At 41.4% G+C, this 15,544-nt stretch overlaps 1 protein-coding gene across 3 annotated transcripts in view; it reads left to right on the top strand.

Moving 5' to 3' along the window:
* Positions 1-15,314, top strand: part of RTN1 (reticulon 1) — a gene marked incomplete at both ends in the record, with an annotated part of 233,372 nt that extends 218,058 nt beyond the window's left edge. For all 3 annotated transcript variants that reach the window (XM_080706859.1, XM_080706858.1, XM_080706860.1), the window contains 6 exons: positions 3,341-3,548; positions 7,355-7,493; positions 9,243-9,312; positions 9,824-9,870; positions 9,953-10,011; positions 15,272-15,314. In XM_080706859.1, the coding sequence (XP_080562985.1) occupies positions 3,341-3,548; positions 7,355-7,493; positions 9,243-9,312; positions 9,824-9,870; positions 9,953-10,011; positions 15,272-15,314 (566 nt within the window). The remainder of the gene's footprint in view (positions 1-3,340; positions 3,549-7,354; positions 7,494-9,242; positions 9,313-9,823; positions 9,871-9,952; positions 10,012-15,271) is intronic.
* Between the last annotated feature and the right edge of the window lie 230 nt (positions 15,315-15,544).

Genomic DNA, 15,544 nt, shown 5'->3' with positions numbered 1-15,544 from the left:
ACTTCTGAAAGCAGTTTTAAATGTAATCAAGTTACCCAAAATTAATTTTGCATAACTTTGGGGAACATTTCACATATGACAGGAGAGAGACAATTGTTTTGTTTTTGGAAAATCACCAAATTTAGGAGTTGGTTCTGCTTCTTCTATTACTTAGCCAGGATACAAACTTCTTAACTTCCTCACCTGTTAGATTACCAGTGTAATGAAGTTTCTTGTGAGGTTTAAATGAAGTAAAACATGAAAATGCTTTGAACTTTCAGAATGGACATAAATAGATACTCTTGTCACAAAATACCCAGAATCCATAGCCCATTGTTATAAGATCATTTTTTTCATTAAATTCCTAAGTAGAAACCTCCCACAATCTTGCATGTTGATTGGACATGCTGCTGGAAAAGCTTGCTTTGCAAGTAGATTGGAAGGGAAGGCTCCACACCGAATTCATGTGCCTTGGTTAACCTGTGCCCACAGATGCTTGCAGGGGAGCCCAGACGGAGCGCCTGCCATTCTCAGCTCATTGAGCAGGTGGCTGGCGGTGTAGAAGGCTTTTCTAGAGGGAATGCCGTTGTTAGCAGATGTTAAGCAATTCATTTAGTGGGGACTCACTTGAAAATAGAAATCCTGTCTCCTCTGTGTCTAAAAATTACTTTCCGGGTTTCCCAGGCCCTTTCACATGTCATAGAGGGGTAGCCCTGGCACTGAGAAGACCCCCTTCAGCAAAAACCATGCTGCTTTGTAATGCATGTTTGCAAATGTGCCTGCCACATTAAGTGTGTGGGCACCCTAACACTGCTCACAAGTGATCTCTGGTTTCTGTGTATGTGTTTCTTTGTTTTTCAGTGTTTCATTTATTTGCCTGCTTCTAGCTCCTAGCACAAAGCCTTTTCTTACTCAAGGAGTAAATGTGGAGGAAGTAACACTTCAGTGATACCTCTAAGTGAGGATGTTTTTATCTTTTTTTATCCTCTTTTTCCCTCCTCTGCATGATACAGAGTAAATACCTGGTGTTCTGGGCCCGGAAGGCCTTCACCCCTGCTGGACCTAGCTTTCCATTTTCTGCCCCTGAATCCATCAGCCCCGGGTGTGCCAGGCTCCCGTGGAGCATCCTCCTCCTCCTCCTCCTCCTCCTCCTCCTCCTCCTCCTCCTCCTCCTCCAGTCTGTCACCTTTCCTCAGGACCCCAGGGGTTTGACTGCTGTGTTCCCCACATACCTCTTCTCTGCCCAACAGTGGTTATACTTTGGTGCTTTGTTCTCAATAAACTCTTTGAAAGAGAGAATCATTTGGTGAGTTTATTCAAATTAAGTTGTTAAGGACAAGCTAATCTTTAATTCATTATCCTATCCTGGCATCTTTGCATTTAATAAAAAGGAGATATTGATGATGAGAGCTACTTTGAAGATAGCAAAAGGGTCATCCAAAGGGATGCATTCTTTATGGTCGGTGTGACTAGTAATTAGGGCAGGGAGAAGAGGGGCATTTTAGCAGTAATTTTTCTTGGCCTCTAGAAACCTACTTGGAGACATGGCCTTCCTCAAAAGAGAAAATATTTCACCCCCAAAACATGCTGTGAGCCTCTCTTCTTCTCTACTTTCTATATTGCAGAAGTGTTGTAGGAGAAAGAGAACCATATTTTTTTTTCTTCAACAGAGGGTGACCTACAGGAATCTTTAAGCTAATGGCTTTGATGGACCATAGTGGTGGAGAGTGGGGAGTCTGTGGGGGGCAAACTTTCTCTCCTGCCTCAGGTTGCTGGGGGTATCCTCCGCCTGTTATAAGGAGCCAGCTGCCAACCTGAAGCTGTGAGGAGGAGGCTGCACTTCAATCTACACCATTCCTATGCTACTTCTTTGGCCTTGGATTGGCTGTTCCTAGGGTATACGACTTTTCAAATCAGATTGAGCAATCCTAACTCAAGAATACAAAACTCAAGAGTGCCAACATGTCACTATGAATGGAAAATTTTATACCATGAAACTTGTTTTATGCACAACATTATTAAAATATTGTCTAAAATTACTCTCAGACTATGTGTATAAAGGGAATATGAAACAAAAATGAATTTCATGTTTAGATTTGGATTCCATCTCCAAGATATATATCATAATCTAGATGCAAATATTTCATCATCTGAAACACTTATGGTCCCAGGGATTTGAACAAGGAATGCTTGACCTGTGCTGTTTTTTGAACTAACTGCACACTCATGAATGGTGGGAGCAGCTCCCTGCTCTCTTCCACATGATTGACTGTGTTTTCCTTTGAGCAAATGACTGGAATCTCATTCTATAAACCAGGTGTCTCTGCACTATAAACCACTTCAGCTTACATCTGATTGTGAGAGAGGAAATTTGTTTCTTATTTTCTCTGAGACTTGATTGATGTAACATTCCATAAAAATCATTTATTGTCTATTGAATCAGAGAACTTTCATAGATTCTTCAATAAGAATTATATGCTCTTTCATATCCCAGTGATGGAAATACCCACGATACTTCCACTCGGTACCACATCTGAAGCACTGTAGCTTTATTCTTTCCAACTTAGCTTTTTGTTTCTATCTTGAGAGAGGATGATAATTGAATGATAGAGGTGATACAGATTTCAAAGTGTGCATTCCAGATTTTTTTTAATTCATAGATTGTAAGCAAATAAATAATACTGTACAAAAGTTTAATCCAAATAGCAGCTCCAAAGGTTGCTGACACGGCCCTCAGCTCCTCGTTGTTACTTGTGTTTTGGTGGCAAAGCCATACCTTTGTGCAGATGCAGACTGTATCGGCCAGGTCTTGCAGACCTTCCTCCATGCTTCCAAAGGCACCACTCTCCAAAACCTCTGTGTTCGTTGCTTCTGCCCCTTCTCGGCAGCGGGGGCATTTTCCAACTGACTTACACATCTACAGGCATGCACTGAGACCACAGTATCAGCAGACACCAAGCCATGCACATAATTGGTACCATCCAAAAGAAAAGATCAGGTACTTCACAGAGTCCTCTGAATTTTCAAGTCCGTTTCAGAGTCTCATAGTTTCACCCCCTGTGTAGAGGGTGCAGCCCACCGAGATGCACGCAATAGAGATATATGGTCACTGGAGTTTCATCTGGGAATTTTTTAATTATCCTCAGTGATAGAAAAGACTTTTCCAGAAATGGAAATGGAGGCGTAAGTGGCCTTGCCATGACCATCTGGTCACTAACTTGAGTCTGAGAATTCAAGTGCCCAGAAGGAACCACGGCACCCCCAGCTCAGCTGGACACCGTGGCTGGGTGGACTGAGCCAGCAGCTCACCGTGGCGCTGCGGGAGTTCAGTGGCCTGTGTGTTTGTGTCTCCTCCCCTCAGCTATCGACCTGCTGTACTGGAGGGACATCAAGCAGACGGGGATCGTGTTCGGGAGCTTCCTGCTGCTGCTCTTCTCCCTCACCCAGTTCAGTGTGGTGAGCGTCGTGGCCTACCTGGCCCTGGCCGCGCTCTCCGCCACCATCAGTTTCCGCATCTACAAGTCTGTGTTGCAGGCTGTGCAGAAAACTGACGAGGGCCACCCTTTCAAGTGAGTGTCCCTGCCTGACGAGCCCTGCTTCGGCCTCCCCCAGGCCGACTCCCCACCGCTCCTCCAGCCCACGGGTGCTTGAGACCTGGCTGACCTCCTAAAGTCTCAACTAATGCCCTGTCTTTAATGTCTAACATTGCCAGTGGGTTCTGAAATCAACTCAATTATTCTTATTCTAGCACTTATTCCTGTATTAAGTTTTTATAAGTTTATTACCAATAGTAATCATAATCCACTTTTTGCTATAATACTATAATACTATTGCTATAATACTCTTGTTAAAGAGTATTCTAACAATGATTTAATCCTCCCAACTCTATAAGGAAGGCAAAGCAGGTCTTATAATTCCTATATATAAGTGGAAAAACAGCTGGGCATGGTGGTGCACAGCTGTAATCCCAGTACTTGGAAGGCTGAGACAGGAGGATTGCAGGTTCAAGGCCAGCCTCAGCAACACAGTGAAATTCTCAGCAATCTAGTGAGGCCCTATTTTAAAACCAAAAATAAAAAGGGCTGGGGATCGCCGGGCGTGGTGGCGCACGCTTGTAATCCCCGCGCTTGGGAGGCGGAGACAGGAGGATGGCGCAGGTTCGAAGCCATCCGCGCGCTGGCTTAGGAGACCCTGTTTCCAAATAAAAATATAAAATAGTTCTGGGAGTGTAGCTTGAGGGTAGAAGGGCTTCCAGGAACCCCAGTACCACCAAAAAAGGGGGGGGGGGCTGGGGATGTAGCTTGAAGGTAGAATGTCTCTAGGTTCAATCCCCAGGATTAAAAAAAAACAAGTAGAAAAACTAAAGATCCAAGAATTAAAACGATACTCTCAGGTCCCATAAATAGCACAGAGGCTTGAGTTTTAATTTCAATGCTCCCTCTGAAAATCTAATACCAAAAGTCCAATGTTCTGGGGAGGGAGGTACAAGGCTCACGAGCAGTCCCATTACGTGCCCTCCTCTGCATTTTCATACCAGGGAAATCTATTTAGGATAACACTGTAAAGAAGGGAACTTTTTAAAGGGAGGCACTCTACTTTGGTAGTGTCAGAGGGTAACATTAGCCTGGCCAGATGCAGCCACCCTACCACGCTCCAGTTTACCCCCAACTCCAGGCTGTGACTTAACTGTCATTGTCACCCTCCCCTGCTGGCTGGCCCCAGAGCGCAGGCTCACTGCAGGCGTCCAACCTCCCTTAACTGAGGGGCAGTGCTGAGTCCTGAATGAGGTGTGCAGATGATGCTGCAGACAGGTTCTGGGCCAACCCCAGCAGTTCCCAGACACATCTGCATCTGCCCCGGCTCTCTCTCACCTGTCAGCATTGGGCTCCTAACAGACTTCCTTCCCAGCCTCTGGGTCCTGACTTCAGGCCTTCATGCCCTTGGCAAGTATTTGCTCTTCTCATGCCCAGCTAATGGGTCTTCGGGGCTATAGCCTGGCTAGGCCAGGTTCCATGCCTAAAGCTGGGAAGAGCAGAGAAGTGGGGTGCCTTCTCCACTGGGAACTCTCAACACCGGCTTCAGTGGCCCCAGCCAGTGACCAGGTCCACAGCTTCGTCCTTCACCCCTGCCTAGTCTTTGTCCTTAGTCAGCCAAGATTCTATCACATACTTCCACACTAACTACCTTTCTACCACTTTCTTGGCCTCCATGGCTTTGACATGGGGGCCTTAGCTCTCATTTGATTTATTTCTTCTAAAACCTATTTATAGAAACCAAAGTCAAACTACAGCTCCCTTAACTGCTTTACTGTTATTAAGGAGAGAAATTTAAAATATAAAAGTTTTCTTTGGCCAAGTTATTTATTTATTTATTTATTTACTTATTTACTTACTTAATTAATTAATTATTGTAGTAGTAGGGATGGAACCCAGGGGCATTCTGTCTCTGAGCTACACCCCCCAGCCCTATTTTTTATTCTTTATTTTGAAACAGGATTTCACTGAGTTGCAAAAGGCCTCACTAAGTAGCTGAGGCTGTCCACAAATTGCTATCCTCCTGTCTCAGCCTCCCAAATGCTGGGATTACAAGCATGCACCACCGTGCCCAACTATTTTTAACAGCAAAAGGGACATTTGATTCAGCAGATTTGAATCAGAATACCCTATGTAGACAAGTCACTCTTTGTCTCCCCAAGGGGAGAAAAGCCATATAAGATCTAAATATAAATTCCCTGACTTAGTCAGTTTGAACTACTTTAACAAAGTACTATAAACTGGGTGATTTAAACAACAAAAACACATTTATCACAGTTACAGACATCGGGAAGCTTCAACTCAGGACAGCTTCAGGACCGGGTTGTAGACCTCTGTCTTTTTTTTTTTTTTTTTTTTTGGTGGTACTGGGGGTGGAACCCAGAGGCTTTCTACCTCCGGGCTATACTCCCAGACCTTTTTTATATTTTATTTGGAAACAGGGTCTCACTAAGTTGCTGAAAGCCTCACTAAGTAACTGAGGCTGGCTTTGAACCCGTTCTATCCTCCTGTCTCAGCCTCCCAAGCGCAGGGATTACAAGCGTGTGCCACCATGCCTGGCTTAGACCTCTGTCTTCTAAGTAGGTTCTCATGAGCCAGAAGGTAGAAGAGCTTCCTGCCCCTCTTGACCTAATTGCCTCCCAAAGGATCTACATCATAATGCCCTCCATCACTGGGGGTGAGAATGTCAACATATGGATTTTAAGAAGACACTGTGTTCACTCCATGATACTCCCTACAACTCAAGCCAAATGCTGCTTTATTCATTTTGTCTCAATTCTCAGAATTACAGAAACCCTTTAAGAACTCTAGGAGCATCCTCTAGGCAAGCCATATGGTACTGTCTTAAAACAGAAGAAATAGGAAAAGGGAGGGAGGCTGGACCTCCTTGGAGGAGTACAGCCAAGCAGAGGAAGCTTAGGTTGAGATTTCATTCTTTTTTTGGGAGGGGGGTACTGGGTTGGAACCTAGAGGCTTTCTTCCTCCAGGCTATACTCCCAGACTATCTATATATATATATATATATATATATATATATATATATATATATATATATATATACACACTTTATTTGGAAACGGTCTCACTAAGTTGCTGAGAGCCTCACTAAGTAGCTGAGGCTGGCTTCAAACCTGTGTGATCCTCCTGTCTCAGCCTCCCAAGCACGGGGATTACAAGCGTGCGCCACCACACCCGGCTAGATTTCATATATTTTTATCTTATATACAAGTATTTTATGTTTTACCCACCAATGAGTTACTTTTAACAAATGAAGAGACCTATGACTAAAAGTGCCATTCACTAGAACAAATGCATATAATCCAGGCTGCTTGAGCTCCCAGTGTCCTCTAGATAAACCTAGAAATAAATTCCAGAATTTAAACATGAATCCTTAGCATTCCAATGAGTAAGGATCATTGGTGGCTAGAGTTTTCAGAGAGCTCAATTATGTAAAGAAGACAGTTCATCCCCATGCAGTCATGTGCAGAGAGCTCAGCAATGAGCTGATTTTTCTCTGGTCCCAACTACTGTCTCTGAAGTATCAGCTTGCACTGTAATGCTGTCTTTGGTGGACAGAAACAGTCACAATGCCCCAACCCCAGTCCAGCAGTCATGGTTCCTGCACCTTCAAGCACTGGAAGCTGAAAATACATTATCAAAGCTGGGCATGGTGGTACATGTCTGTAATCACAGTATTTGGGAGGCTGAGACAGTATAGTGCCCCAGGAGATGACCCTACTACTGTCCTCAGGGTGACAGGCAAACACTTACCTGGTATTGCAGTGTGGCTGCCTATGCACAGGCCCTCTCATAGTGTTCTTTTGGGGGTTGTCTCTCGACAGGGCCTACCTGGAGCTGGAGATCACTCTGTCCCAGGAGCAGATTCAGAAGTACACGGACTGCTTGCAGCTCTATGTGAACAGCACGCTCAAAGAGCTCCGGAGGCTCTTCCTCGTCCAGGACCTGGTGGATTCCTTGAAAGTATGACTGCTTAAACCCCTTGCTTTACAGTCTTGAGATTTTGTTTTCCATAAAGGGAGACTATCATACACCACCATATCAATAGAGAATACAAAGGAAGTGTTAATTACATTTTAAAGTCAGAAAACCTTCAGTTTTCTGGCACCATAGACCTCAACCTGTCTGATCCCTTTGTTTTGTAAGTAACTGTCTCGAAGAGGTTAAAACACTGGCCCAAGAATGCCCATGGTCACTGGCAGAGTGGGGATCAGAGTCAGGTCACACAGACACTAATTCTGTACTTTTTATAGCATGTCAAGAAGTCTGTCCTTAAACCATTTTCAGTTCCTCAGCCAGTTTCCTAAAATTAATTTTAAAATACAAATCTAGTTTGGGGAATATAAAAAAAATGTATAGTTCTTCATTGAAAGAAACTCTGGACTCTGCCAATACTCAGACCTCCAGGTGTCCTGAGGCCGAGCCACCGGAAAAGCAGAGTAGGCCCCAGCAAAGTGTGGCGAGGACCTGGGCCACCTAGCCCTTCTTTCTGGTACTCTCACGGGTTCACCAGGTTTCTTTGAATAAACGGCTTTGGCCTCTCTGTGACTTAAATGTAAAATCAGCCAATTAGTTGAGATTCAGCAAGTCCATGAGCAGAATGGGGAATGGCCAGGGCAAGGTGTTGTGAGCTCCAGGCGCACTTGGTACCTGCCCTAGGAGAGGTCTTGACCAGGGACTGCCTGGTAACTTGTCCAAGGAAAGGGCCGGGGAGAAGAGATGTGCACTTTGTTCTCAAGGCACCTCTGGAATAATAATTTACCAGGTAATAACTACAGAGAGATACCAGGGAGCTGATAATTGTTTACCTTAATGCTTTTTTAGGTCAGTTTATATTTGTAATATAAAAATTGTGGGCTAGAGCCAGGCATGGTGACACATGACTATAATCCCAGTACTTGGGAGGCTAAAATAGGAGGATTGCAGATTCAAAACCATCCTCAGCAACTTAGTGAGGCCCTGTTTCAACATAAAAATTTTTTTAAATGGGACTGTGGGATAGCTTGGAGTCAAATGATTGAGCCCCTGGGTTCAATTCCTAAAAAAAAAAAAATATATATATATATATATATATATATATATATATATATATATATGCTAGAACAAGTGTCAGCATATCTTATCTTTAAAGTGCCAGATAGGGCTTTATAAGCCACACTGTCTCCACCCAGCTTTGTTATTGCCTTAGAAAACAGTACATTAGTGAAGGACTGTGACTGTGTACCAATAAAACCTCGCTGGTGAATGCTGAAAATTGAATTTAATATCATTTCACTATCATTTTGTTTTGGTATTATTTGACCATTGAAAAATGTAAAAGCCATCCTTAGTTCGAGGGCCCACATAAAACCAAGTCAGGGCCATAGTTCCGTGTCCCTAGCCTACACTATTATTTCAATGAGCCCTTCAAATCTTGTAACACAGAATCCAGAAGGGTCCCAAGGAACTAATGGCAATCTTGTTTTGGAGATTCCATAATGGACTTTAAATACGTTATTGCTCTTTCATTTCCTATTGAAACCCTGTTATTGGGATTCATTTCCTATTAACTCTAATTCTAATCTAAAATAATTCTAATTAGAAATCTCAGGAAAAAATTGAAATGCTAATTAGAAAAATTCTTGATCTACTCTTAAAAAAAAAGAAGTCAATGATAGTAGGCTCCTGTCTGCCAAGAATGATTTCAGGAGCTCTGATCAACCTTCTGTTTAGTTTGCAGTTCTGATGTGGCTCCTGACCTATGTGGGCGCTCTCTTCAATGGCCTGACCCTGCTGCTCATGGGTAAGGATGGTGCGAGGGTATGGGTCTTCCTGCTCGCATTCCCGGGACATTTCCTAAGCTGGTAGCTTTTAGCTTGTGTTGAAAGGTTTGTAGGAATGAATGCCAGACACCCCTAAGTCAGAGCATTCCCCTTACTTTCACGGTTCAGTTAAGGAGTATATTATGTACTATATGTTAATAATAAGTTCCTAAATCTGAAGGTTTTTTTTTTCTTCAACAACAACTGGCTATATTTATCTCCAGAATATAACTGTTTATAGCAGCAACTATAATAGATTCATTTTTTCTTTTGGGAGGGCACAGTCTATCCTCATTCTAGAAATAATGGCATAATACCTGTAAGAGTTTGGCAATCTTTTGTTGCCCCATAAGCTGCCCTGTCATCTTTTATCTGAATGCCAGTTATTCTAAAAAGTTCCATAATACCACATAACTATATAAAAAGTGTCCATAAGCTTATTCTTACTGAGAACGCTCGGGAGTCTAATGCTGTGTTTGCTTCTCCTCCCAGCTGTGGTTTCCATGTTTACTCTACCTGTAGTGTACGTTAAGCACCAGGTAAGTGCTCTGCGGTGTTGCACACTCATGTGAAGTTTTGACCACACAGTCTTTGGATATGCTCACGATCTCTTCTTTTCAGGCACAGGTTGACCAATATCTGGGACTTGTGAGGACTCACATAAATGCTGTCGTGGCAAAGTAAGTTACTGTATGTGATTCATAAAAATGGGTCATTGTTTTAAGTGGGTCTTTGAATGGATTAGGCAGGTGAAAAGACAGCAAAGTAATAGGTTGATTTATGATCAACCTATTTGAGTCATCAGTTTGAGTCATGTGTTCATTCCCTTTCCAAATATATTATTTCAAAAAGTAATTATAAGCCAGGCATGGTGGAATACTTGTAATCCCAGTACTTGGGAAGTTAAGACAGGAGGATAGCAGGTTTGTGGCCAGCTTCAAGCTATCTAGTAAGGCTCTCCACAACTTAGTAAGACCCTGTTTCAAAACTAAGAATAAAAAATAGGGATGGGGCTGGAACTCAGAGGTAGAATGTCCCTGGGTTCAATCCCTAGTACCACAAAAAAAAATCATAAATTTTAAGACTTGCAATTAAATAAAATATTCTGTGACTTATATCAGGTATTATAATGAATTAACTTTAAAAAATTAATGATATTAATCTCTACCTGATGGCTGGCCCATGTTCAAAAACAGGATGGTGGATAGAGGAAGCCTAATTCAGAGAATTAAAATTAAAGGTTAATTTGAAGTAAAAAAACACTCTCACACACAGTTTCAATCCTTTAAGCAATAAAGAGCACTAATTTTTAAACCATTAAAACTATTTCTCAAGTGTGCAAAATGTTTGTTACCTAAACATTTCAATTATACCACTTTAACTCACAAGTGCACATTTATCTGTTTAACACTATTGCTTGTGTAAGCTTGAGTCTTTAAATGGACTACCTAATATATTAAAAAATACTTTAGCTTTCTGTAGCCACAATTAATATGATTTAACTTAGTTTTCCATGATTCTCACATTAGTATACTTAGTTTTGTTCCCATCTACGATGATAGTTTTATGTTGTCATTATTATTAAATATTTTGTTTAGTAAAAAGTTGAACTAGTCCTTCATTACAGATACATGTCACCAAAGAACTAGACTTTGTCTACATGAAGTCCATCAAGTAATCTGATAGTTATGTAGCTGGATCTGGGTGATGGTCAGATTTAAAGGGCAGCATTTTAGATGAAGATAAATAATAATGAATTAAAGAAGGACAACTACAATTTTTTCACTATTAGATCACATGTCATTAGCTACAGTCCTCTCCTGAGGTGAAAACAAATTTATTTTGACTATGAACCATTTACGTTCTTCTTCTTAAACTCGTGAAGAATTCATAGGGTGTTGTGGTGAATATAGATGTGTAACAGATCGTGAGCACATTACAAAAATGCCTGAATCATCAGTATGGACCCCAGTGTAACCAAAACCTACCAAAAATCAACTAATGAAGGATTAAGCAGTCACTGGTTTATATTAGAAATGGCAGAATGGCATAATATAAGAATTGGTGGCACCCAAACCTGAAGAACCTGTTTAAAAACACAAATTCTGAACTCCATAAAAGATGTATAAAATTTGAATTTCTAGGATTAGTAACCTAGAATTTATATTCCCTAGGTGACTTTTTGGAAGCTAGTACTATGTTCAGACCTCTGAGCTATACCCTCTGCCCTATTTTTTATTCTTATTTTGAAGCAGGGTCTCACTAAGTTGCAGAGGGCCTCACTAAGTAGCGGAGGCTGTCTGCGAACTGCAATCCTCCTGTCTCAGCCTCCCAAAAGCTCCGTTCCCAGACCTGCAAAAAAAAAAAAAAAAAAAAAAGTTTAGAAATTTGAAGACAGAAGGACAGAAGTTCTAGACTTAAGTTATATTATACTCAGTTTGGGGATCTTTAGCAAACTATATCTCTTGAGGGGGTGGTTGATTCTAAAAAGAAGAGGGTTTGTTATATTCTAAATATTTCATATAACAGGTTCAGAGAGCATAAAGATGAGTGAAATGATTACAGCCCTAGAAGAGCTGTCAGCCTACTGAGGCAGCTACACTGATAGAAAGGCAACTAATCCAAGAACTATAAGCAGATGTGTATAAAAAGCTAAAGTCAGAGAAATGAGGAAGCAATTGTTCCTTCCCAGAGTAGATGATGGGAAGCCACTAACATAAGGTAGCATCTGGCTTGGGCATGGAAGGTTGGGTGAATACTCATCTGGTACATGATGGGGAAAGACATTGCATGAAGACCAAGCAGTATAAGCAAAAGCAGAGACGCATGAAAATGCGGGTCATGTTCAAGAAGCAGAGTGAGTGAGCAGTGTGCCGAAAGCTTAAGTGAGTGGAAAGGTCCACTAGAGGGGCCAAGGCCAGGAGGTCAATGCTCTAAGGAGTACTGACCACGATCCTGCAGGGATGGCTAACCCTTGGTGTTTCTAAGCAGGAGGTTGATGTAATCAGAAATGCATTTTGTGAGGATCAAATTATAGTGAGGCTGTCAGCAAACCACGATCCTCTGATCTCAGCCTCCTGAATACTGGGATTACAAGCGTGCGCCACCATGCCCGAATAAAAGTATTTTTTAAAAAGAATGTTAAAGAAAGTTCCATATGGAGTCAAGGGACACTAATGCCATTCTTTCCTTCACATTGAAAGACCCTATCCAGGTCATATATCCCTTCTCTGTATTAGTTTTCCAGCTCTGACACATCTAAGAGTGTAAGAGCTCTTACCACTTCTAAGAGTTTTGAAAATGAGAGAAAAATATCTCAAATTATAAAAGTCAAAAATAAGCATAACAGGAGAAATTAAAGCCTTAAGTAATAATAGAAGCAATTGGCCTTAACTGATACAGCTTCCTATATCCAAATGACTTCTAGTCTAGAGTGGCAAAATTGCCAGTGACTTTACATGGAAGCCTTCTTGATGGCTTTTGATAAGTCTCAGAGAACCATGGACAGCCCTGAAGAGTGCAATTAAATGGGAGCTGTCCTGATCTTCAAATGAGAAGAAAGAATAAATTCTAGAATGAGTTCTAGAATTGAATGCCTAAGTCAAAGCAAAATTCCGGAATGGAATAGTAAAACTATAGGTACTCACATAATTTTATGTTCAGAAAGTGAAGAGACCCTTTGACTGTTGTTGCTGGCAGGTTTTCAAATTTCATTAGCATACTCAATAAGTCTTCTTGGTGTTCTTGTATAGAAAAGTGGGATGATATCACAGTTTGTAGAGTTCTAGAGGGTTGAAATAGTAGGCCCAATGGATGTTTATTCAACCATCAAATATCTCTCTGGAGTGAGGTATGGTAATGTAATAGAGTCCTGTCTTTGATCCTATCACTTTTGACCCCATTACTTCTCAAGATAAATTACACAAAATTGTCAAAGTTCTAGGTGACACACAGCTTGGAGGAAAAGTAAATTCAGAAGAGAGCAAGCCTAAGACTCAAAATGAACCAAGAAAGCCAAGCAATGTATAATACTAAGTTGGAATCAATTAAATGAAATTCACAGAGAAAACAAAGTCCCGTATTTAGGGGGGTTTGTGTGTGTGCATGTGGTACTGTGGATGAAACCAGAGGAACCTCTGAGCTATACCCTCAGCCCTATTTTTTATTCTTTATTTTGAAACAGGGTCTCACTGAGTTGCAAAGGGCCTCATTAAGTAGCTGAGGCTGTTCATGAACAGCGATCCTCCTGTCTCAGCCTCCCAAATGCTGGAATTACAAGCATGCGCCACCACACCCAGCTTTTAGGTTTTTTTTTTTAAAGTCAAATTTACAAATATAGAATGGGAGAGCAGTAGATAAGATGTAACAGTAGTGGGTAGGAAAAATACTACATATTTTTTAATTGAGTAACTGATCACAATCAAGTATGAGTTACTGATATGCTGAGAAAACTTTTAAATATAGTATACATTTAGATGATATTGATAGAAGTATAAAGTCTAAAGCAAAACAGGCCACAATCACTGTGTTTCATATTTGTCATTCCACATTTGTGTTCATTTTATTTCAGGGTTGGACATCTTAAGACATGCCTTAATATACTCGACTAATACATAAAAGTTGATCAGGGTATTGAGGTGTTGGAAATCTAACATAAATGACCAAGAAAAAACAAATTTCACTAGGGGTAAATGATTACCCTGGAAGAGAGATGACTGTAAGAAAAACACAGTGGGCTGGCATGGTGGGGCATGCTATAATCCCAGCACTTGGGAGGCTGAGACACAGCCAGGTTCAAAGACAGCCTCAGCATTGTAGCAAGACTCTCATTAACTTATCAAGACCCTGTTTCAAAACAAACAAACAAAAATTTTAAAGGCTGGGAAGTGTAGCTTGAAGGTAGAAGTGTATAACGAGTTCAATCCACAAGCACAACAGAACAACAAAAGAACAACAACAGAAAAGAACACAGTGATTCAATCTCCAGGTTCAATCCACAGCACCAAAAAAAAAAGAAAGAAAGAAAAAGAACACAGTGGCCATCTTCATATGTTTGGAGGTCTTACATTATGAAAAGAGTAGACTTTCTCTTTTTTAAGAGCAGCAACTGGAAATTCCAGAGTGCTGAGATTCCTGTGAGATTTGAGGGACAACCAGTAATGATTAGAGTTGTTCAGCAGTGAAACCATTTGCCTGGTGGTATTAGCTCCTTGACATACATTCAGGTGTCCAAGTGAAAGTCAGGGGGCCACTGTCACTTGCATCCTCTCCTGGATCCTCCTTCCCTTGTCCACCTCTCTTCTAGTCCCTTAGCTTCAAGGTTATCTCAATGTCAAGGGCTCCATACTCATGTCTCCAGCCCAGACCTCCTCTGCTGAGCACCAGGTCTACTACCTGCTTATCTGACATCTTCTCTGATGTATCCAATAGACATTGGACTCATCAGACTCATATGCCCAAACATCTTGCAATTCTACATCGGAACCTGTTTTCCTTCAGTACTTACCATCTCAGTCAATGGTATTATCATCCATCAGGAAGAAAAGCATGAATAGGGATAGTTCCAGGTAAAGAAGCTGTGTTCACTCTCAGCATGGTCAAACTTCCGAGAACTGGAGTTATAAAGCCTGGGTTCCACTGCCAGCCATGCTACTCGTTCAGCTAATGAGACTTCCAGTCCTAGAGTCTTATCTTTAACATGTGACTGCAAAACCCCACTCCCCCCGCAAAAAGATGAATGTAGGTTTCTCGGGTCACTTGTTATACACTTTATGGAGAGTATTTATAGACACACATGTATCCACACGTGCAAAACTATAACATCTTCTGGCATATTCAACTATTTGATCACTTAGCTAATTAAAGAAACACAGAATGAAAACATAAAATAATTTCATTAATATCATTTGCAAATTTAACTTTCTCATATTGTCCTTTTAGGATCCAGGCTAAAATCCCAGGCGCCAAAAGACACGCTGAGTAGACGGCTATTGGGGCGGGGACTGAACACCACCCGGATGGCTAGAGAGATGGTCGCTCGCTCCCAACTCGCCACTGAAATTCGATTGTTCCCCTTTGCCCCGGTACCATACTCTTAGAGGCAAACTTTAAAACAGCTATTTTTAGGCTGTTCCTGTATTCTTAGGATATTTGAGTCACTTGTGTCAAGCACCTAAAATGTAGAGAAAAGTGTATTAGATGTGGTTTTTAATT

This window comes from Muscardinus avellanarius (assembly GCF_963383645.1).
Source record: "Muscardinus avellanarius genome assembly, chromosome: 12".
Lineage (NCBI taxonomy): Eukaryota > Metazoa > Chordata > Mammalia > Rodentia > Gliridae > Muscardinus > Muscardinus avellanarius.
The sequence above is the reverse complement of the archived record's forward strand: the minus strand, read 5'-3'. Positions and strand labels throughout refer to the sequence as shown.